This window comes from Cricetulus griseus, chromosome 4 (assembly GCF_003668045.3).
Source record: "Cricetulus griseus strain 17A/GY chromosome 4, alternate assembly CriGri-PICRH-1.0, whole genome shotgun sequence".
In the NCBI taxonomy this organism is placed as follows: domain Eukaryota; kingdom Metazoa; phylum Chordata; class Mammalia; order Rodentia; family Cricetidae; genus Cricetulus; species Cricetulus griseus.
The window spans coordinates 186,742,373-186,764,169 of record NC_048597.1 but is presented as its reverse complement, the minus strand read 5'-3'; the positions used below and the strand labels follow the sequence as shown (position 1 = coordinate 186,764,169).

General features: G+C 39.6%; 1 protein-coding gene across 4 annotated transcripts in view; it reads left to right on the top strand.

Moving 5' to 3' along the window:
* Tmod3 (tropomodulin 3) overlaps window positions 1-21,797 on the top strand; it is a 63,348-nt gene that overhangs the window by 36,714 nt on the left and 4,837 nt on the right. For 3 of the 4 annotated variants that reach the window (XM_027411137.2, XM_027411136.2, XM_027411138.2), the window contains 6 exons: window positions 8,586-8,708; window positions 9,888-9,977; window positions 10,997-11,127; window positions 12,515-12,622; window positions 15,660-15,803; window positions 18,631-18,775. In XM_027411137.2, coding sequence (XP_027266938.1) covers window positions 8,586-8,708; window positions 9,888-9,977; window positions 10,997-11,127; window positions 12,515-12,622; window positions 15,660-15,803; window positions 18,631-18,775 — 741 coding nt within the window. Of the gene's footprint in view, window positions 1-8,583; window positions 8,709-9,887; window positions 9,978-10,996; window positions 11,128-12,514; window positions 12,623-15,659; window positions 15,804-18,630; window positions 18,776-21,797 lie in introns of all 4 variants that reach the window. The other variant, XM_027411139.2, reaches the window with a different exon arrangement.

The window sequence follows — 21,797 nt, the reverse complement described above, 5'->3', positions numbered from 1 at the left end:
TTGAACTCAGGTCATTAGACTTGGTGGAAAGCATCCTAACTTATGAGCCATCTCTCCAGCCCATGAAAGCTATTTTGTAAGTTACCCAGCATCCTTGTAAGACAACGTTTAGGTTACCTAATAGGGAAGAATTATGGTTGTGGGGTTTTTTGTTATTCTTTGTTTTTTTGTTTTTTTAAGATAGTGTCTTGCTAGTCTAGACTGGCCTGGAACTAGCTAAGGTTGGCCTAATCATCCTGCTTCCACCTCCCAGAGTGCTGGGATTACAGGTGTGAGCCACTATGCCTCACTAAGAATTGTTTTAGTTCGTTCTTCTTTTGTAGCGCTAGAGATGCTCTGACCCTTTAATACATGTTGTGATGACCCCAACCATAAAATTATTTTTGTTGCTATTTCTTAACTGTGATTTTGCTACTATTATAAATCATAATGTAAATATCATGTTTTCTGATGGTCTTAGGTGATCCCTGTGAAAGGGTCATTTGACCCCCACATGTTAAGAACCACTGGATTAAACCCAAGTAGAAATGTGGAAAAACATGGGCTTTTTGCCTCTTTAAACTTGCAAAATGGTGGTAGGGATATAGTTCAGTTGATAGAAGCTTGCCTATCATATAAGAAACCCTGGGTTCTCTGGGATAGGCTCCAAAGCTACACAGAGAAACCCTGTCTCAAAAAAACAAAAAGAAAAAAGAAACCCTGGGTTCAATTCCCAACACTGCATAAACTGGGTGTGGTGGTGTAGTCTGTAAGCCTGACACTGAGAAGTGGAAGCAAGAGAATCAAGGGTATGAGGCCAGCCTGGGCTGCGTGAGACCCCATGTCTTACCACATACACAAATGAATAAATAAAGATAAAATTGCAAAATGGATAGCTGGGCATAGTCAAAGACAAAGATGAATGAAAGTATTTATCTAGCTCTTTCCAAAAACAATGAACATGCACAGTGCTGACTATGGCTATTTCCCATCATACTTCTACATGTCATCATTAGTCTGTCTCAGAATTAAATAAGGCATTGAGCTGTCACATGAATTAATCACTCAGATAAACTTTGTGCCCAGTCTTTTATGTTGCTTTGCTGTGAGAATCCTTCTCCATTTTGCTCATGCCATGCTTCACTCTTATCTGGACTGTTTTTTTATCCTATGTCCATTATTTCAGTGCCATGACTGCAATCTATTTGCTGCAGGTAGGTGTGTTCCATTGTTTGAACTCTGACTCATCAGGAATGGGCCCCTCCCATTCCTTTGGGGAACACTCCTGTTCTCTGCTATCCTTAGGGTAGAGCCCTCTGCACTTTATTGTTGTCTTTTTTTTCTTTCCAACTTTAGAATGTAATATCCTTGGGTTCCTTTCCGTGATTCCCATATACTGCACCTTGCTTCCTAAGGGTGAATTAACCAGGTTGTCTTAAGTCAATGGCTTCTTGCCTCAGCTTTCCAGAAATCTTGTATTCTCCATTATTCTAAAAGAGACTTCCAGCATCTTGTTGAGTATGTGACTTCTTTGAAGACCATTTGGCTCCTGAGTGAGTCAGAAAGATGTACTTAGATGCCCTTACAGCAGCTGTATGTAGGACCAATTTCATACTTGTTCCAGAGATCATTTTTCCTGGTGTAGTCATTGTTTATATTTTGCTGCAGTGTAAAAAATTAATTTCAATTTAAAAATTCCAGTTCTGGATTTTGTTAAACAAGGAAATTAAAGTCAGTCAAATAGAGAGCACTTGCATTCAAATGTGCATTGCCACAGCACATACACAAACACATACATGTAATTAAAAATAAAATGGTGTCTAAAAACCATGTTTTGTTATTAAGATTATATAGAAGGAAATTCCTGTGCCATAAAAACCTTTCCATTTAAGGTCTATAATTCAGTAATGTTGATCATATTCAGAGAATTGTTCAACAATCCCCACAATAGTTAGTCTAGAACAATCTTTAGTCTTCATCATGCCCCAAAGAAAGCTTGCCACATTCCCCATTCTACTCCATAACTGTAGGCAGCCACTAACTTACTTTCCGGCTCTGTAGAATTGTTTGTTCTAGACACTTCACATCAGTAGATGATATAACATGAGCTAATGACTGCCTTCCTTCACTTAGCATGTGCATGCTACAACAGACCTACATTCCCAACCCTTCATTCCTTTTAATAGTAGAATCATATTGTTATATCTTGTTCTCTGGCATTGGGTTATTTCTGAAATTTAGGTTATTAATATGCTACAATGAATATTGTGTACAAATGGTTGTTGTTCCTTTTGGTTTTGTGTTAAGACAGTTATTGCTATAGCCAAGGCTAACCCCCAAACTCCTAGGGATCCCCCTCTTTAGTCTTCCAAATGCTGGGATTACAGGTGTGAGCCATTATCCAGCTTTCTGATTTGTTTTGAATTAATACTTGTGGTAGGGGAGGGGTGGCCAAATTAATGGGATTTTGCACATGACTGTCTAGTTACTTACTGATCTTTCTCAGCCGAATTGTCTTTATGTCCTTGTAGATAAATCAATTGCCCAAGTATAAGAGTTTACTTATAGATTTATCCCATTGATCTAAATATCTTTTCTTCTACACAACAATACTGGCTTAATTATAGTAGGCTTGCATTAAATCTTAAAATGGTAAAGTGTGAGTTTTCTGGTGTTGTTCCTTTTCAAGGTAGCATGGCTGTTCTGGCTTACTTAGATTTTCATATGGCTTTTCGGGCTTACATATGTTCCCATATGAATTTTCAGATCAGCTTGTCACTTCATGTAAAGTGACCATTTAGGATTTTGAAAAAGACTGAAGTCAAAAAATAAATTTGGAAAGATCCCACTGGACTTGGCAACAAGTTTCAAGAAATTCTAATATCTGAGTTCTATACTTTCTTATAAAATTAATCTCTTAATTATTTACTAGTGCTAAAGTACTCACAAAGATATGAAGTAATTGCTTTTTTTAATTATTGAATAGTAGTGGTCTTTTGTATTTTTTGCCTTTTTGCTTCTGGTACCAACAATCCAACCCCTGACTTCACACGTTAGGCAAGCCAGTGCCGCTGAGCTAAATTCCTAGGATCTCTCTTTTCTCCCCACCCCTTTTATTGAAAATAGATTCTTCTCTCATACAGTATATCCTGATTACAATTTCCATCCCTCTACTCCTCCCAATTCCTCACCACTTCCCCTCCCCTCAGGGTCCACACCCTTTTTGTCTTTCATTAAAAAGGAACAGGATGAAGTAATTACTTTGTATTAACACATTTCTATATATGGAGAGATCATCATAAACAGAATGCTGAGACAGGTACCAGTCCATGTCAGGAATTATTTAAAAATAACATTTGGTCTGTGCACTATCATTTTTAATATCCTAGGAAGATTACAACAGTTCATTTTTAATAGCTGAACTTATTTAGAAATAAGACATTAAGTTGTGTTTAAAACTTGGAAGGAAATGTGAATTCATCATAAGTCATTATCCCTCTGAAGACTGTTGTTATCTTTAGTGCCTTTAAAAATGTGTAGCCATATCTCTATTTATCAGAGAATCGATAAAGTGAGTTTGATTCCAAAAATAAAGATAAAAATCTGTTAGAATTTCCATAGGTCTTCAGAAGTTTTGTTTTGCCTTGTTTTTTGTTTTGTCTTTTTCCTATTAAGACTTATTTTGTGCTTTTAAGCATTAGCAAAAGTTTGTGGGTGTAGAAAATCAGATATGAATAATACCTCTTTAAGAATTGTGGGTGAAGATTACAAAAATAAACATCTTAGATTTTTACAATGCTTTAGATTCCTTCAGTTCCTCTAGGATGTGGACAACTATTTGGTAGTTTGGGTGGTATTCTTTCTCATTTTCTTTTCTATTTTTATTTTTTAAGACAACGTCTTAAAAATATTTTATAGGCTGGCCTCAAACTTATGTTTGTGTTAGACCTGAGGATGATCTTGAACTTCTACTCCCACAGAAGCCCACACCAGCTTTTCTTTTTCACTTGACAAAAACAGAAACTATATATGTTTATAATATGCAACAAAACTTTTTATATATGTATACAGCATAGGATGGCAAAATCAAGATATTTGACATATATATTGCTTCACATATTTTTAAATTTTCTTGTGGCAAATAACTCACGTGGTTTTGTTTAGTCAGTGAATACCACAATACAGTGGTTCTCAACCTTGCCTGCTGTCTGTTGGAACGCAGATGCCACCACCAGCACATCAGTCCAACTAATACACCAGAGAACTCAAATATTAGAATTTCTCGAAACTTGTTGCCAAGTCCAGTGTGCGTTCACTATTTAGAACCAGCTCTGAACAGCAGGGGATGCCAGCAAATTTGAGCCCAGGAAAATGTGATAGCAGTAGGTATCATTCCTACTAAACTGTATACATATATATGCTCCCACCCTTTTTATGTTGGAGGTCAAGCCTGGAGCCTGTGCATGTTAAGTACATACTCTATCACTGAGCCATACTCCCAGCCCCCTGTATACCATTTTCATTATAATTATAACCACTGTGAGGATTTAGGACACAATTATTTGGATTTGCCTTTAATTATGAACCAATAATGAAAAATTACCTAAAAAGCTAGAGAGATACCTCAGGAGTTAAGAGCTCTTGCTACTCTTACAAAGGACACAGGTTTAGTTCCCAGAACACCCACAGTGGTTCACAACTGTAAATCCTGCTCTGGGAAATCTAACACCCTCTTCTGGCCTCTGTGGGAACCAAACATGCCAATGTAAATGCGTGAACAAATGTTCATACACATAAAATAAAATAAATAGGAAAAAGAAATTATCTAATCACCAGAACCCCAAAGTTTGGTGTTGAGATCGGTTATGCATACTGCCATATATCTTGGCATATGTTTGTTGGGGTGGGGGAGGTCTCCTACTAGAAATAATTAAATTTTTAAGCACTCAACTTATAGGAAGACACACTGGCATAAGAGTTTGGAAACTTGTATTCCATAGCTAGAAAGATGACTCAGTGGTTAAGAGCATGACTTGCTCTCATAACCATCTATAACTCCAGTTCCAGAGGATCTGATGCCCTCTTCTGGCCCTTGTGGGCACCAGGCATTTGTGTGGTACATAGACAAAACACCCATACACCCATATTTATAAAATAAAATCATTTCTAGGTGGTTATCTCACCTTTGAACTAGCATGTTTAAATTGTGCTTTATAAAGCAAGGCTATTTGGACTAAAGTGTCGCTCACTGAGTAGTTATTCAGCAAGTTGGATTGCCTATTATGTATGTTCTAAGCAAGAATATGAGACAACCAGAGCATAGATTCTGTTCTTGAAAAACTCAGGAGAGGGAAGCACACACTGTATGCCTGGGACCTTGTTCAGGGAATGTGGAGGGATCAGAGGAACATGGGCATGCACTTCATTATTGGCTCATCAAGAAGACAGATGCTGTTGTTGCTATTTGGGATTTTGGGATGCTTACTTTTCAGATGCTTACTTTTCACCCTCACAGCTAAAGTGTGAGCGTGTGACCAAGTGATGCTCAGTAGGACCATAGAAGTCTGTGGGTTAGTTCCCTTATAAAATACTTTCCTTCCCTGTGTCCTACTTGAGCTCACCTCACATTTTTGTGTGGGGGCATGATTCTTACTTAGTGCTACAAAAGAGACTGTGAAGCCCAGGACAAAGGACACAGTGAGGGGAATAACCAAAAAAGGAAAATGGAATCCTTGACCTAGCACTTTGAAACCAACTGAAGCTAACGAGTTTTTGTTTTGTTTTGTTTTGTTTGAGACAGAGTCTCTCTGTGATGCCCTAGTTGTCCTGGTACTTACTTTGTAGACCAGGCTGACCTTGAACTCACAGAAGTCCACCTGCCTCTACCTTATAATACTACTTGAGTTCATATTGTTTTCATTCTGTCTGCTTCAAGACTGACCTGAATCAGCAACATCAGCATTACCTGGGAGGTTGATTAGTACCTTAGTTACTTTTCAGTTGCTGTGATAAGACAGCATGACCAAGGCAACTAACAGAAGAAAGCATTTACTTGGAAAAAACAGTTCCAGAGGGTGAGTCTATGATCATCATAGCAGGGAAATGGCAGCAGGCATGGCCATAAAGCAATAGCTGAGAGCTTGCATCTTGATCCACAAGCACAAGGCAGAGAGCTAGCTGGGAATATCACAGACTTTTGAAACCTCAAAGCTCACCCCTAGTGACACACCTACAACAAGGTCACACCTCCTAATCCTTACCGAATAGTTCTACCGGCTGGCGACCAAGCATTCAAATATGTGAGCCTATGGAGGCCATTCTCATTCAAACCACAACTAGAAACTCAGAAGCCCAGACCCAACTCTCCCTCAGTGACTGGAATGTACATTTTGAGATGTATATTCTTTATGTCTTCCTCTTGTCTAATAGCAATAGCTAAGACTTCAAGCTCTATGTCTCAACTACATGCTCTATGGCATGTATGTCAGTCACTTTAATAAAAGACCTCAGCAAAACATCTTCATTGCTCTTAGAGGGAAAATTTAGGGCTGGGTGTGGTAGCACAGAGCTTTAGTTCCTGTACTTGGGAGACAGAAGCAGACACAGGAGGATCTCTGTGAGGTCAAGGATAGGGCTACACAGTGAGACCCTGTTATTAAAAGGTTTATATTTGATCACCTCCCAGGAAGTGTCATTACATGGCCAACCAGCTCCTTTACTTTTGGGCCTAAGATAAAGCAGAACACTGTGATGAGAGCATGTTGTGGAACAAAGCTGCTTGCCACATGACAGACAGGAAGAGGCTACAAATGAGTTATATCCCCCCAGGCCACACTCCAGTAACTTGCTTGTAACTAGTTCCACCACCCACCACCCCAAATTCCAGGGCCACCATGTTGTGGATCTACCCAGGGATTAGGTCACAGCCCTCATGATCCAGTCATTCTGTGACCGGATCACCAACTGGAAAACAGGACTTCTGCCCATGACCTTTGGAGGTACCTTATAGTCAAGCCATCCCGACCAAAATAAACAATGCACTATAACTGGCTAATATCTGCCATACTAATTAGCCCAGATATCAAACTAGATGTATCTACTGAGCACTTGAAGGATGGCTGAAGTTTTACAGTAGCCACAAATGGCTAGTGGCTATGGCATTAGATACAATGCAGCAATAGAGACAGACTTCGAGTCTGCGTTTGGCATGGGGATGGTACTCGAAGAGCAGAAGTAGACTGTCAGCTAGGAGAGACTGAGGGAGGGCAGCAGAGGTACAGCCCTCAAGAGGGGACCCTCACCCTCTTCAGGTAGAAGGTAGACAAGATAAGCGCAGATCACATTGTCCTCCAAGGTGCAAAAAGGCAGAAGGGGGAGTAAGAAACAGCTGTTAGCTACCTGGAGAAAGAGTTTGTAGTCAGGGCTATACTGGAGGGGGGGGAGTCTCTCTCAGTTCACAGAAAAGTAGGCGCTCCCCCAAAATCTCAGGGTCCAACTCTCAGATCTTGATAGGAAACTCCTGATATGTTCAGCACTCACAAGGCAGAGCCAGTGACAGGTGGGTCTCTGCCAATTGAAGGCCAGCCTGGGCTACATAGTGAGTTCCAGTTATTATTATTGATAATTATTATTATAATAATAATGTAATATAATAATAATAATAAATCTTTACCTGTGCTTAAAAATGACCAAAGAATCTTACAGGATTGTATACAGCAGCATATATAAAAAGGGGGGGGGCTTTAGCAGAGACATGAAATAACTTCATTTTGATTTTTTTCTTTTTCTTTTTTCTTTTTTTTTTTTTTTAAGACAGATCTCATACAGCTCAGGGTAACCTTGAACTTCTGATCCTCTTCTACCTCACAGCTTGTTAGTGTTCTTACTTCACTTGTCAAGTTTTAGAACACCACTCAGGACATAGAGAAATTTCCTTAAATTAGAACTCGGTTAGCATAATTGTCTCTGCTATTCTTAAGTGATGATAACAGCAATAAGAAATTGGATCCTGTTTTAATTTTCAAGTTTTATAGATTTTCTTGGGTTTTAGTGTATGTGCATGCGTGTGTGAGTGCATGTATGCGCCAGTTGGTTTGGATCTTGTTTTTGTCTCCCATGCCAGACTGGCCTGGAGCCTATGCCCATGCTGGCTTCTGGTCCTCTTTCCTTAGTTTCCAGACTGCTCAGATTTCTCAACGAGCTTCATTTGACTATTGGTTCAGATTTGTGAAATAACTCCTTAAAAGAACGTGAGCACTGTGCACTCAGGAGTCAGAGGTGAAAAGATCATGAGTTCAAGGCTAGTCTAAGCCACATAAGAAGTTCAAGGCCAATCTAGGCCACATAAAAAGTTCTAGGCCAGTCTCAGCCACATGGTGAAATTCTATCTCAAAACAGAAAACAAAAAGAGACATTTTTATTTTCAGGAGGGGGAAATTTCTCAGAGATTCTTCCATTCTTCCATGTATAGCCAATACATGGCTCTCCGTGTTAATTTGGCCTGCTTGTCTACTGCAGTTGCACATGCCTTACCTACTGTTTGTTAGAAGGGAAAGATGTAACCAACTAGTAGAAATGAATAACAAAATGTATGTGCTTGTTTTTAGGGAAAATTTTTATCCCCAAACAGAAACCTGTGCAGACTTTTGCAGAAGAAAGCATATCCCTTGATCCAGAATTAGAAGAAGCTTTGACAAGTGCCTCTGATACAGAATTGTGTGATCTTGCAGGTATCTACTCAAATTTTAAATGAGAGTGGTGTGGGGAGAACCATGCAGGGCACACCTGCATCTATTATACACTTACTTTGTACTTTATACAGTAAACCTGGCAGTAGGATTCCTTTAAGTACCCTCTATGATGAAATTTTATCATGATAAAATTTCTTATTTGATAATTTTTCCTGTGTTGCTGTATTTTAAAGTCTTTCTAACAACAGCAAAAGCCATGTCACCACCTTGTGAATCTGTCTGTCCCATCTGAGTGCTAAAACAGACATCAGTGTCAGCTTCTCTCCTGTTTCATGGAGAGTAAATAGAAATCAAAAGCTGTGTTCACGTCCCCAACTTTGCCCAAGTGACATGGAGCACTGCAGACTTCCTGAATGCACATAGCCAGTTTTTACATAGACCACCCTTCCCCACTTACTGTGCAAATACCCATTTCCCCTGGTGGAGAATGTGATGTGTAGGAAGACCCACATACCAGACTCTGAGAACCGACATGTGCAAAGTGGAGTGGAGGTTCCTGGGAAGGGTCAGAGTGAGATGTGCTGTCACAGCTAGAGAAGTGGGATATTCTTGAGGGACAAAAGTCTGGTGGGTTTGTAGATGAGAGGACATCAAAAGACTTGAATGTTTCTGAGGGTGCTACATTACCTTACATGAAAGCCCTTGACAGGACTTTTAGTGTAGTCATGGGCTGTGCCACCATGCCCAGCCTTGCTTGGACTGTTTTGTTCCTAGAAACCTAGACAGTGAACAGCAAGTAGATCTTTTCTGTTTCCTCTCTTAGCCACCAGGTGGAGCAAAGCATAGATTTCCCTTTAGGGTCCACCTGGCCCACACTTGTCTAATTTAAAGGTTCTGGGAAATAACAAGGGTATTGATGAAAATGAATGGGAGATTGGCGGTGATTTCTAATCACTACACCACCCCACTCTCTTGTTTTTAGTTTAATAGGAAAATGTTTGGAGAATGCTAAAAGTATTAATAATTTTTTTATTTGCAAACTGGGAACTGGGCACATTTCTATAAGCACAGCTACTTGGAAGGCTTGAGGCGGGGGACTGCTGCTGCCCAGGAGTTAGAGGCCTGCCTGAGCAACACAGCAGGACTCCATCTAAGAATATAAAAATGAACGAGTTTAGAGCAGGTAGAAGTAGAAAACTAACTCTGTTCTCTCTGCAGCTATCCTTGGGATGCACAATCTGATTACAGACACACAGTTCTGTGACGTGGTGAGAAGTAGTAATGGTGTCAACCAAGAACATTTTTCAAGTGAGTAATTAAAATGCCTTGAGAATTTCAGTCCTTTGACAAATATGTTTTGCTTCCTCCATTTATTAACTTTGGTATTTATTACACCAAATATTATATATATATGTATGTATGTATATGTATATATATATGGATTAAACTTAAAATTCAAGTTTAATAGTACTATTACAGAAAACCATTAAAATATAAAATTTAGTCAGGTGTAGTGATTCATGTCTATAATCCCATCACTAGAAATGCTTCCTCCTCTTCTGGAGGATGGAAGTTCGGGTCCAACCTTGTACAGCTTACAAACTACCCATAACTCCAGCTCCAGGGAAATCCCACGCCCAGTCCAGGCCTCCGGAAGCCGCCCCCCTCCTACACACACATGGCATACATACATGTAATTAAAATAATTTTTAAATCAAATTTTAAAAATAGAATAATTAGTATTTTAGTTTTTGTTTTTTTGAAATAGGGTCTCACTGTATAGCCTTAGCTGACCTTGAACTCAGATCTGCCTGTCTCTGCCCTCTGAGTTCTGGTCTGAGCCACCATACCTGGCAGTATTTTAGTCTTAATGTGTTGGCAGATGTAATAGGAACTGCTTTTGCCATATAAATAGTAATGATGAGCAGTATGAAAACTGGATAAGCTTAGGGTTTTTAATTGTCTCAGTTTTTTTTATCAGTTGTTTTTGCAGTGTGGGGAGTCAACCTAGGACCTTAAACATACTACTTGAACTCTGCCATTGAATAGCCCCAGTCCAACCATACTTAGTTTTTGTCAACATTTTATTTTTGTGTTGCTAGTTTTAAGGAATCCATGGAAATTCTGACAAAGTTCCATTTTTAAAAATATAGGATGTAGTTAAATTCCCCAGGTAAATATATGCTATTGTAGCATATTTAAACATGACATAAATAAATATACTACAAAATAAACATCTCAAATCGGGAGAGATGACTCAGCAGTTAAGAGTTTACTGCTCTTGTAGAGTCCGAAGTCAACCCTTGCTCTTCCATTTGTTCCTACAGATGTGGTAAAAGGTGAAACGATTCTTCCAGTGTTTGATGAGCCACCAAATCCAACCAACGTTGAGGAGAGTTTAAAGAGAATTAAGGAAAATGATGCCCGTCTTGTTGAAGTTAATTTGAATAATATAAAAGTAAGTATGTTAAATATATATATATTATATATATATATATATATATATAATCAACATTAACACATGATGTTTGCTTTGAGTCAACCAAACTCAGTCAGTAATGTGGTAGTTCTGGTATATAGTCTTAATTTCTGCTTTAAGGTCACGTTTATTAACAGTATATGAGCATAAATTCCTTCAAAGTTTATACATTCTAACATTATAGAAAATATTTTGTTAGCCTGGCAGTGGTGGCACACATCTTTAATCCCAGCACTTGGGAGGTCAGCCTGATCTATAGAGTGAGTTCCAGGACAGCCAGGACTGTTGCACAGAAAAACTGTGTCTCAAAAAACCAAAAAGTATACATAGTTACTTGCTTTTTAAAGAGTTTATCATATAGGAATGTGGCCCTATACATTGTCAGTAAGTTATTCTAATTTTTAAAGTACTGCCCACTTTAGCCTTTGTTTTTTTATTTTAATTGAGTTTATTAAGGTATTTTTAATATAGTTAGGTAAAATTTCTTAATGTGCAGACCTGGGATATAAAGCTATAAAATACCACTGTCATGTTGAGAACAAAAAGTAAACACCGAACTGACTGACTGATATAAAGCCCACCTGTAATGTTAGAAGCTCTTCAGGCCCCTTTGTTATTCTCTGTCCACTCTTGCCCCTTACAGCTGTTCATTTTGCCTTCTCCAGCCTTGTAAATGGAACCAAATGAGTCTTCCCTTTGGCGTAATGCATTTGAGACTCACCATCATATTGTGAAGGTGCCACTAGTTTGTTCTTTTTCATGTGGTCATTCTCTCATAGAATATGCTATGGTTTGTACATCCATGAGTCAAGTAGTTGATATGAGTTGCTTCCAGTTTGGAATGTTCTTTTTTTTTTTTTTTTGGTTTTTTGAGACAGGGTTTCTCTGTGTAGGTTTGGAGCCTATCCTGGCACTCACTCTGTAGACCAGGCTGGCCTCGAACTCACAGCGATCCGCCTGCCTCCGCCTCCCGAGTGCTGGGATTAAAGGTGTGCGCCACCAATGCCAGGCTCAGTTTGGAATGTTATGTGTAAAGTGGCTGCACACATTTACATGTGAGGCCTTTGAAAAATACAGGTTTTTGTTTCTCTTGACCAAATGCCTAGAAATTGGCTTTCTGGGATCTGTTTGTTTTTTGTTATTTCAAATTATTATTACTGTTTGTTTGTTTGTTTGTTTGTTTGTTTTGAGACAGGGTCTCTTTATGTATTCCTGGCTGTCCTAGAACTTGCTTTGTAGACTAGACTGTTTGCATACTTCCTGAGTATGTTTCAAAGCAAATGGTAAGGATAAATGTATTTGATTAATGGATTTAACTTCCTGGAAACTAAAATGTTGATGGTGTTTCACATTTTTGTCTTTCAAGAATATCCCAATTCCAACTTTAAAAGAGTTTGCCAAGACTCTGGAAACCAACACACATGTGAGACATTTCAGTCTTGCAGCCACCAGGAGCAATGACCCCGTGGCTGTGGTAAGTATGCTGTGATTGACATTGTCAGTAATGCCCAGCTGATGTCTATAGACCAGTGTTATTCTGAGGGTAAACCACTTTGTCACTCATAGCCCAGGCTGGCCTTGAATTCCATGTGTAGTGGGAGATGGTCTTGAACTCCCCAGTTCTTCTGAACCACTGCACCCTCTTACACTGTGACTTCTTTTCACATTTATTTATTTATTTATTTATTTGTGTGTGTGTGTGTGTACATGTGTCACAGTATGTATGTGAAGGTCAGAGGACAACTTGCAAGAGTTAGTTCTCTCCTTCCACCATGTGGGTCCCAGGGATGGAATTCAGGTTGTCAGTCTTCATGGCCAATGCCCTTACCATTGGCATCTCATTGGCCCAAACTGTGATTTTTATTTATATATATATAAATGTATATATAATATATATATATATATATATATATATATATATATATATATTATTATATATATAAGTATATTTATATTCTTTTTTTTAAAGATTTTATTTATTTATTATATATACAATATTCTGCTTCCATGTATATCTGCACACCAGAAGAGGGCACCAGATCTCATATTGGATGGTTGTGAGCCACCATGTGGTTGCTGGGAATTGAACTCAGGACCTCTGGAAGAGCAGGCAGTACTCTTAACCTCTGAGCCATCTCTCCACCATATTCTCTTTTTTTCATCTGGAATTTTACTTCATTATTCAGCATTACATTGTGTACCCTTTTGTACTTTTAAAATTTTATTTATATTTTTTTCCCTCTTTTTGGGCAGGAAAGAGGTAGATTCCAAGATAGCAACTCACTGGGTAACCTAGACTGGTGTCAAATTCATGATCTTACTGCCTTGGCCTCCTCATTTTTTTAAACATAAATGGTGCCTGGAAATATGACTATGTGAGTCTGAGTCCCTGTCTTCAAGCTCCTGAACCACCAAAAAGAAAGAAAAGAAAAAAATACTTGATTTTGATTTTTCATTAAGCTTTATGTTAGAGGTCTTTTTGTGTCAGCATACAAAGGTCTGCTATATCCTTAACATCTGTACAAGGTCCCATTTAGGGGTCTGTGATTTGGGATTTTTATCAAATGCTTTCTCTGGAGATGACTATGTGGTGTTTGTCCTTTAAAAGCCAACACTAACTGTGTGTATTGAACAAGCCTTGCATTCCTTGGGAAAATCACACTGAGTGTCTTTTTCTTTCACTTGCTCTGCAGAATTCACTCTCTTTGGTTCTCCTCCAGCTTCACTAGTTCCCAGGTTCCCACATACTCTTCCTCTGAACATTGGAGTGGCCCAGGGCTCTCCTGTTTTCACCTTTATTGCGGCCTGGGCAAGCTCATCATTTCAATGCTATCGCTTGTTTACACAAGCTTGCTGGTGACTCCAATGCTATTGTCCCCTTTGTACCTATGTCGTGCACTGACATCCAGCTGTGCCTGGATGTCTAATGAACTTCTCACGTCAGAGACTAAACTCCTGACCTCTATCCCATGCCTGCCTTTCTCACAGTCTTTATCACTAAATGGCAGCATCAGTTTACTTTCCCTGGTAGGCAGGAAACAGATTAAAAGCAATCACTCTTAACTTCCAGCCTTAAAGCATATATTTAATAGTCCTGTCTTCAAAATATTTTTAGAATCCAGATAGTCAAGCTGGCTCACACAGGTAATAGAGTCAGAGGCAAGAGAATTGCCTTAAGTTTGAGTGAATCCTGGTTTACATAGCAAGTTCCAGGCTATTCTGAGCCACATGATAAGATCTTCTCTTAAAAAAGAGAGAAACATGGGGCTGGTGAGCTAGATCAGCAAGTAATGCCACATGCTACACAGGCCTGACAGCTTTAGTTCAATCCTCAGAACCCATGTAAAGGCAGAAAGAGAAACTTGACTCCACAAAGTTGTCCTCTGACCTTCTTATGCAAACCATAATGCATATGTATCTACGCACATTGTAAATACACACATAGACACAGTCATATCTGTTTAATGGCCTAGGTTCAGGTGCAGTGGTGCAGTGGTACAACTCTTCATTGGGACTGTCTGGATTGGAGTAGAAGCAGGTTGATCTCTGAGTACTAGGCCAGACAGACTTGTAAAGCCTGTCTTAGAGGAGGATGAGGAGGGCTTGAGATGTCTCTCAGATAGTGGAATGCTTATTTAGCATGCACAAAGTCCTGGATTTATTCCCAACATTCAGGAAGTAGAGCCAGCAAGATCAGAGGTTCAAGACCATCCTCAGCTCCACAGAGAGAGTTTGAGCCAGCTTGGGATGTATGAAACCCTATCCTTTTTTTTGTTTGTTCTTAAATTGCCTTTCAAGACAGGGTTTCTCTGTGTAGTTCTGGCTGTCCTAGAATTTGCTTTGTAGACCAGACTGGTCTCAAACTCATGCCTTTAATCCCAGCACTTGGAGGCAAAGGCAGGCAGATCTCTGTGAGTTCGAGGCCAGTCTGGTCTACAGAGTGAGTTCCAGGACAACCTCCAAAGCAATACAGAGAAACCCTGTCTGGGGGAAAAAAAAAAAAAAAATATATATATATAATATATATATATATATATAATATATAGAGAGAGAGAGAGAGAGAGAGAGAGAGAGGGTGGGGCTAGAGAAATGGCTTAGAGATTAAGAGCACTGGCTTTTCTTCCAGAGGTCCTGAATCCTTTAAAAAAAATTATGTATGATAATATACATGGGATAAGTATATACATATAAGACCTGAGCAGTAATGTAACAAGCTGAAAAATGTAAAGAGAAACTTAAGAAAATTCAATTTATGAATGTACTTTTATGGTATATGCACTGAAAAATAGGTGCTAAGCCCGGCATTGGTGGCGCACATGCCTTTAATCCCAGCACTTGGGAGGCAGAGGCAGGTGGATCTCTGTGAGTTCGAGACCAGCCTGGTCTACAAGAGCTAGTTCCAGGACAGCCTCCAAAACCACAGAGAAACCCTGTCTTGAAAAACCAAAAAAAGAAAAAAAAAATAGGTGCTATCAGATTTTAAGCTCCAAATATTTTCTCTTAATTTCTAGGCATTTGCAGATATGCTGAAAGTGAACAAGACTTTGAAGAGTTTAAATATGGAGTCCAACTTCATCACAGGCACTGGGGTTTTAGCACTGATTGATGCTTTGAGAGACAATGAGACCCTGACAGAGCTCAAGATTGACAATCAGGTTGGTGTTCTACAGTAGCAGTTCAGAGGGAACTGCAGCCCCACTGCCATGAGGGTTTGCAAGAAGGCTGGAGCCCTCTCGGAAAGATGGTAGCAGAAAGGGGGTAATGAAACACTTGGGGATCCAGAATATTAATGTATAGCAGGTGAATACAGAGAGTCTCTAAGTCAATTTAGAGTTAGATAGGTGGCTGATTTGAATTGGAAAGACTTTTACACATGACTTAGTACACTTTTCTCCCAGCTCTTTGAGAGAACCACTCACTTTTATATCTGTAGTGTGTTACAGTCCCAAATACAGAGAATATAAATAGAATTGATTGCATGAAAGAAGAAAATTAGTGCTGAGGAGATGCCTAGGTGGGTGAGAGTGCTTGCATGATTTCAAGAGGAACTGAGTTCAGTCTACAGCACCTGCATAAAAAGAAACCGGCCACAGCCATATCCTCCTGGAACACCTCCAGCATTGGGGGTCAGGAAAAAGCAGAACCCTGGAGCGTGATAGCCAAGGCAACAAGTGTCAAGTCCAATGAGAGAAACATCCCAGTACCCAGGTTGCTCTGAGGGCACCATCTTCATCACACAAGTATAATGCTAATACTTTCACAGATGTGGGACCGCCTATTCCTACACATACTTTTGTTTATGGTTTTGTATTTTATGTCACGTGTGTGCATGTGGAGGCCAGAGGTGTTGGATTCCCTGGAGCTGGAGTAACAGATGGTTGTGAGCCACCTGATATGGGTGCTGGGACCCGAACCTGGGTCCTCAGGAAGAGCAGCAAATGTTCTTAGCTGCAAACCCAACTCATCAGTCCCCCAGACAAACTTAAAAGAGAGGAGAATATACATATTAGAAATATTAGAAATATTAGAAATATATTAGAAATATTTCCATACAGAGCAACTGTTAATTTTTTATTTGAAAAATAGCATGGGGAGATGGTTCAGTGGTGAAGTGCCTGCTGCATAGTCATTGCAGGGTGTGGCAATGTATATCTTTAACCCCGTCTTTACGGAAGCAAAAGCAGGCAGATCCCACAGGGTTACTGGCCAGCTAGCCTAGCCAAAACAATGAGCTTCCAGTTCAGTGAGAAACCCTGTCTCAAAAAATAAGGTGGAGCATGATAGAAGAAAATATTCAGTGTTCACCCCTAGCCACCACACACATGCACAGGCAAATGCGTGCACACACCACATACACACAAAAAACTTCAGTTATTTAAAAAGATATTTGGCAAATGATTCCCTGAGTCCTTCAAAATAAATAAATTTTGTAAATGTGAAGATAAAAAAGAGATTTGGTTGTATCTAAAAACTGAACCAAGATTTTTTGTTGTTTTTTGTTTTTCGAGATAGGGTTTCTCTGTGAAACAGTCCTGGCTATCCTGGAACTCTTTCTGTAGACCAGACTAGCTTCAAACTCACAGAGGTCCACCTGCCTCTGCCTCATGAGTACTGGGGTTAAAGGCGTGCGCCACCACCGCCCAGCTCATGATCTCAATTTTTTAATTGAGATGTAATTCAGTATGTGATGTTTTGTGACTGGCTTCTTCAACCTAGCATAAAGTCCTGGAGGTCCATCCATGTTGCGATACATGTCAAAACTCGTCTGTACATGACTAAATTTTAGGGTTTCTACTTTTGGGCTATTAAAATACAGAGCTGAAGAGATGGCTCAGCAGTTAAGAGCCTTTATTGCTCTTGGAGAGGACCTGGGTTTATTCCCAGCATCCTAATGGTGGCTCACAATCATCTTGAAATCTAGTTCCAGAGAATCTGATGCCTCTTCTGATCTTCATGGCACCAACCATGCACATGGTGCACATATCATACATACATACATACATACATACATACATACATACATACATACATACATGCAAAACCCTTAACACATGAAATCTTAAAAAATTAAGAAAAATAATTCTGTGAACATTCATGTCTAAGTTTTTTATGAGCATAAATGTTTATTTCTTAGGGCTTATACTTATGAGTAAGAACTACTGGAGAGTAAGAGAATTCTGTATTTCAAGCAATTCCTAAGCGCCCACTTTGCTACATGCTTGGCAGCCACTTAAACAAACAAAAGAGTTAGACTGTTCTTGATCTAGGATCAAGCATTTCTCTCACATCACCCTGCCCAGTACCTGGGACTATATGTGCACACTACCATGCCTGCTGCTTGTCCATCTTCTTGTTTGGTTAGTTGCTTGGTTTGGGTTTGTTTGGGGGCAAGTCTCATGTAGCCCAGGCTGGCCTCAAGCTTCTCTATATGAGAAGATGACCTTAAAGTTCTGCTTTCAGCCCCCAGTACTGGGGTCGTGCACACCTGGTGTGTGCAGTCCTGGGGATTGAACCCAGAGCTCCGTGGATGCTAGGCAAGCATCAGCTGAGCTATTTCTTCAGCCTTTCTGTCTTTCATCATTCCCATCCTTGTGGGTATGAGGTGGCACAGTAGCCACACTTTTCTTATTTCTATATGAACTTTTGGTGTCTGTTGAACTTTTAAAAATGTATTTCTTAGCCGAGCGTTGGTGACTCACACCTTTAATCCCAGCATTTGGGAGGCAGAGGCAGGAGGACTTCTGTGAGTTCGAGACCAGCCTTGTCTACAAGAGCTAGTTTCAGGATAGCCTCCAAAGCCACAGAGAAAACCTGTCTCTGTCTCGAAAAACCAAAAAAAAAAAAGTGTTTATTATGTTGTAGAAACTGGGAAAACTTAAGAGACCAACAGAATCATCATGAGAGTGGGTCTTAAATTTTCTTTACCTAAAGAGTGTTTTGATCTTGTTTGTTAATACTGTTCTTTGTTTCTGATCCTTCCAGAGGCAGCAGTTGGGCACAGCTGTAGAATCAGAAATGGCCAAGATGCTTGAAGAGAATACGAATATCCTTAAATTTGGGTATCGGTTCACGCAGCAGGGACCCCGAACCAGGGCAGCCAATGCTATAACGAAAAACAACGACTTAGGTAAGATGTATGCGATACTAAGTCAAGTTTTCAAAACACACCACTATTTTTAGAAATAAATTTTAACATAGAAAAATAGCCTGTCCTCAGTGTCCAATGCCTCTCGGTCCTTTACACAGTGAGTCAGAGCTGTGCCAGGTTGTAGTGGCCTTCGTGTCTATGTTAAACCAACTTCTAGGATAAACAAGTGATAGCTTTAAGTGAAGCTTTCCATGACAGATGCTTTGGTTCTGGTTGACAGTAACTCCTTGTGCTTTGAAACAAAGAGTTCAACACCACCAGAAAGCATTCTGCCAATTATCAAGCAGACCCAGACAGAAAATCAATTTTATATTATGAAATATAGACTGAGTATAGTTTATCTCCCTAGCCTCTCTGATGTGTGCAGTGTGCTCCTGCTGCACTTGCCTGCCTCAGTGATCCACTCTACCCTGGTCCTTTTCCTACTGAGTCTTGTGGTCTCTGACCTGGATGAGTTAATAATTATGGTGCTCATAAATTTGTTTCTCTGTTTCCAGAAAGTGACTCCCCTTTTAAGTTATGCTATTTACACTAAAATGTTTTACAAGGTTCATTGTAGGCAACAAGTAAAATTAAGTCCTCACAATAGGAGTGGTGTTTCCAGGCAAAGTAGTTCTTTTAGGCTTCAGCCAGATTTGCATTTATATTGGTGTAGTTACATTCCTTTAATCTAGTTACACGAGCCCTATTATTTAATTCCCTTTCTATGACAGTTGCCCATAGGATATTTTATCAACTTGTTCTTCAAAAGAGAAAACGGTGCTTTGCTGTACTCTTGATTGTGGTATAGTTCTCAGTCAATTGTCTTAGTGTTGGTTCTCATCATTTATTTTCCTCCAAGTGTTTTGACTTTGATGTTCAGAGCAGTGTTTCTCAAGTCTGGACTGAACTTTGTAAATAGAGAACTTTCAAAACCCAGACTATTGTCTTTCCTGCCTTTAGAGATTCAGGGTTAGAATAGGACAGAACTTGGGCATTGTGACCCTTAACAAGTACTCTGATTCTGTGGTGAGCAGTTCATGCTAGTTTGGTTATCAGGAGACATTGGAGTTTCTGAGTCTGACATTAATACATATCATGAACACATGTGCCGGATATATTTTCTACTTAACATTTGTCACACTTTTTAAATTACCTTTTACTTCATAAGTTAGTTGTAGTTCATTTAAAGTGTCTGTCTCCAAATAAATTTTGGGGTTTTTGTTTTTTGTTTTTTTAAATTTTTTTTAAAGATTTTATTTATTATGTATACAATCTTCTGCCTGCGTGCCAGCAGAGGGCACCAGATCTCATTTAAGGTGGTTGTAAGCCACCATCTCTCCAGCCCCAAATTTTGTTTTTTGATTTTTGTTTTTGTTTTTTTGTTTTGAGCCAGATCTTGCCATTATAACTCAGGCTGGCCTCAAACTCCTGGTGACCCTACTGCCTCCACCTGCAGAGTGTTTTAAATTATAGGCATGAGCCAATATGCTAACCAAAAAAGTCTTTGGGGGCAGGCAAGATGGCTTATTGAGTAAAGTGGTTGCCACTGAAGCTTGACCGCCTGGGTTTGATCCCTAGAACCTATGTAACAATGGAAAGAGAGACCCAGTGTCACAAAGTTGTTTTCTGACCACTCACAATCATTGCACATATATACACATGCATTCACAAATCATACACAAGCATAATAAATACAAATTTAAAAAAATAGTCTATTTTCAAACATTACAAATTATGGAGCCATGCAAAAATCATGTCTGACTCATAGCAGGTATTTAGTAAAAATGCATTAAGGGACAGCTCAGGGGATAGAGTGCTTGCCTAGCATGTTCAAGGTCCCAGGTTTGGTCTCTAACAAAACCAAAAAGAGAAAGAGGGTTTAAAGTAGGGGGAGAAGGAAGGGAATAAGGCAATGGAATTCGTCTTTATTCAGTTATAGTTTTCTGGTAACTGAATCATTTTAAACTAAACCAGACAAATCTTCCATTTTTCCTCTCCTCTGAAACTACCTTACATCCCAAAATGCCAGCAACATATATCAACCCTATTCCTCTCTGTTACAGGTAGATGACACCCACAGGAATTGTGTAATTGCATCCCCTAAACATGATAGCAGGGAAATTCCTTTTTATAAGGTCTCAGAAGTTACATTCTTGTGCCAAGCCGATTGTGACAGATGCTGTGCCCAGGCTTACAGAAAAGAATATTGTTGGAGGGCATGTGGATGAGTGGGACAGATAAGGACTTCCTGGGCTGTCTTATATGGGCACTGACAGTTGAGTAGCTATCCACAGCAGTGTACTGTGAGGATAAGGAGGCCATACGGAAGAAGGTGTGATCATTCACAAAACGGAATTGAGAAACCTACACTTCTGCTAGGAATTTTCTAGACTCTACTCATGCTCTTCCATTCTGATGCAAACTAAGAGTTACAGACATGGGTCACACATGTAAAGTGACAGTAAGGACATTCCTAGGGGACACTGCATATATAGAAGGTTGGATGTGCAACCAAGCAGCTCTACAAAAAAACTGCCCATGCATATACTTGTTTGAATAAATACAGAATTTCTTAAGTGCTATCACTGGTAGAGAGGGGATGGGATTGATATGGGTGGGAAAGAGACAAGAAGGGTGGGGTGGAAATGATCAGAATGCATTGTGTACATGTATGAGCGTGAAGTGAGGTCAACACTTTAGGAAGATGGGTGAGAAAATGGAGCAGGGTGTTAATAGAAGGTGCTAAAACTACATGCCAAAAAACTTAGTTGTTTGTTTTATGTTGGAGCATTTGGGCACTAGGGCTATATGATTAACACAACACTTTAAAAGAAAAAAATAACATTGTTGTTTTAGAGACTGAAAGTGAAGTCAGTTAAGACTTATTAACAAGTGGCTACCTGTGAAGGATCAAGAATCTTTCTGCTCTCCTCTCTCTGCTCTTTCCCAGCTCTCTTTCCACTCTCTCTTCCACTGTTCCCCTGGGGCAGACAGGACTTTTCCTGTCTCCCTCTTCTCC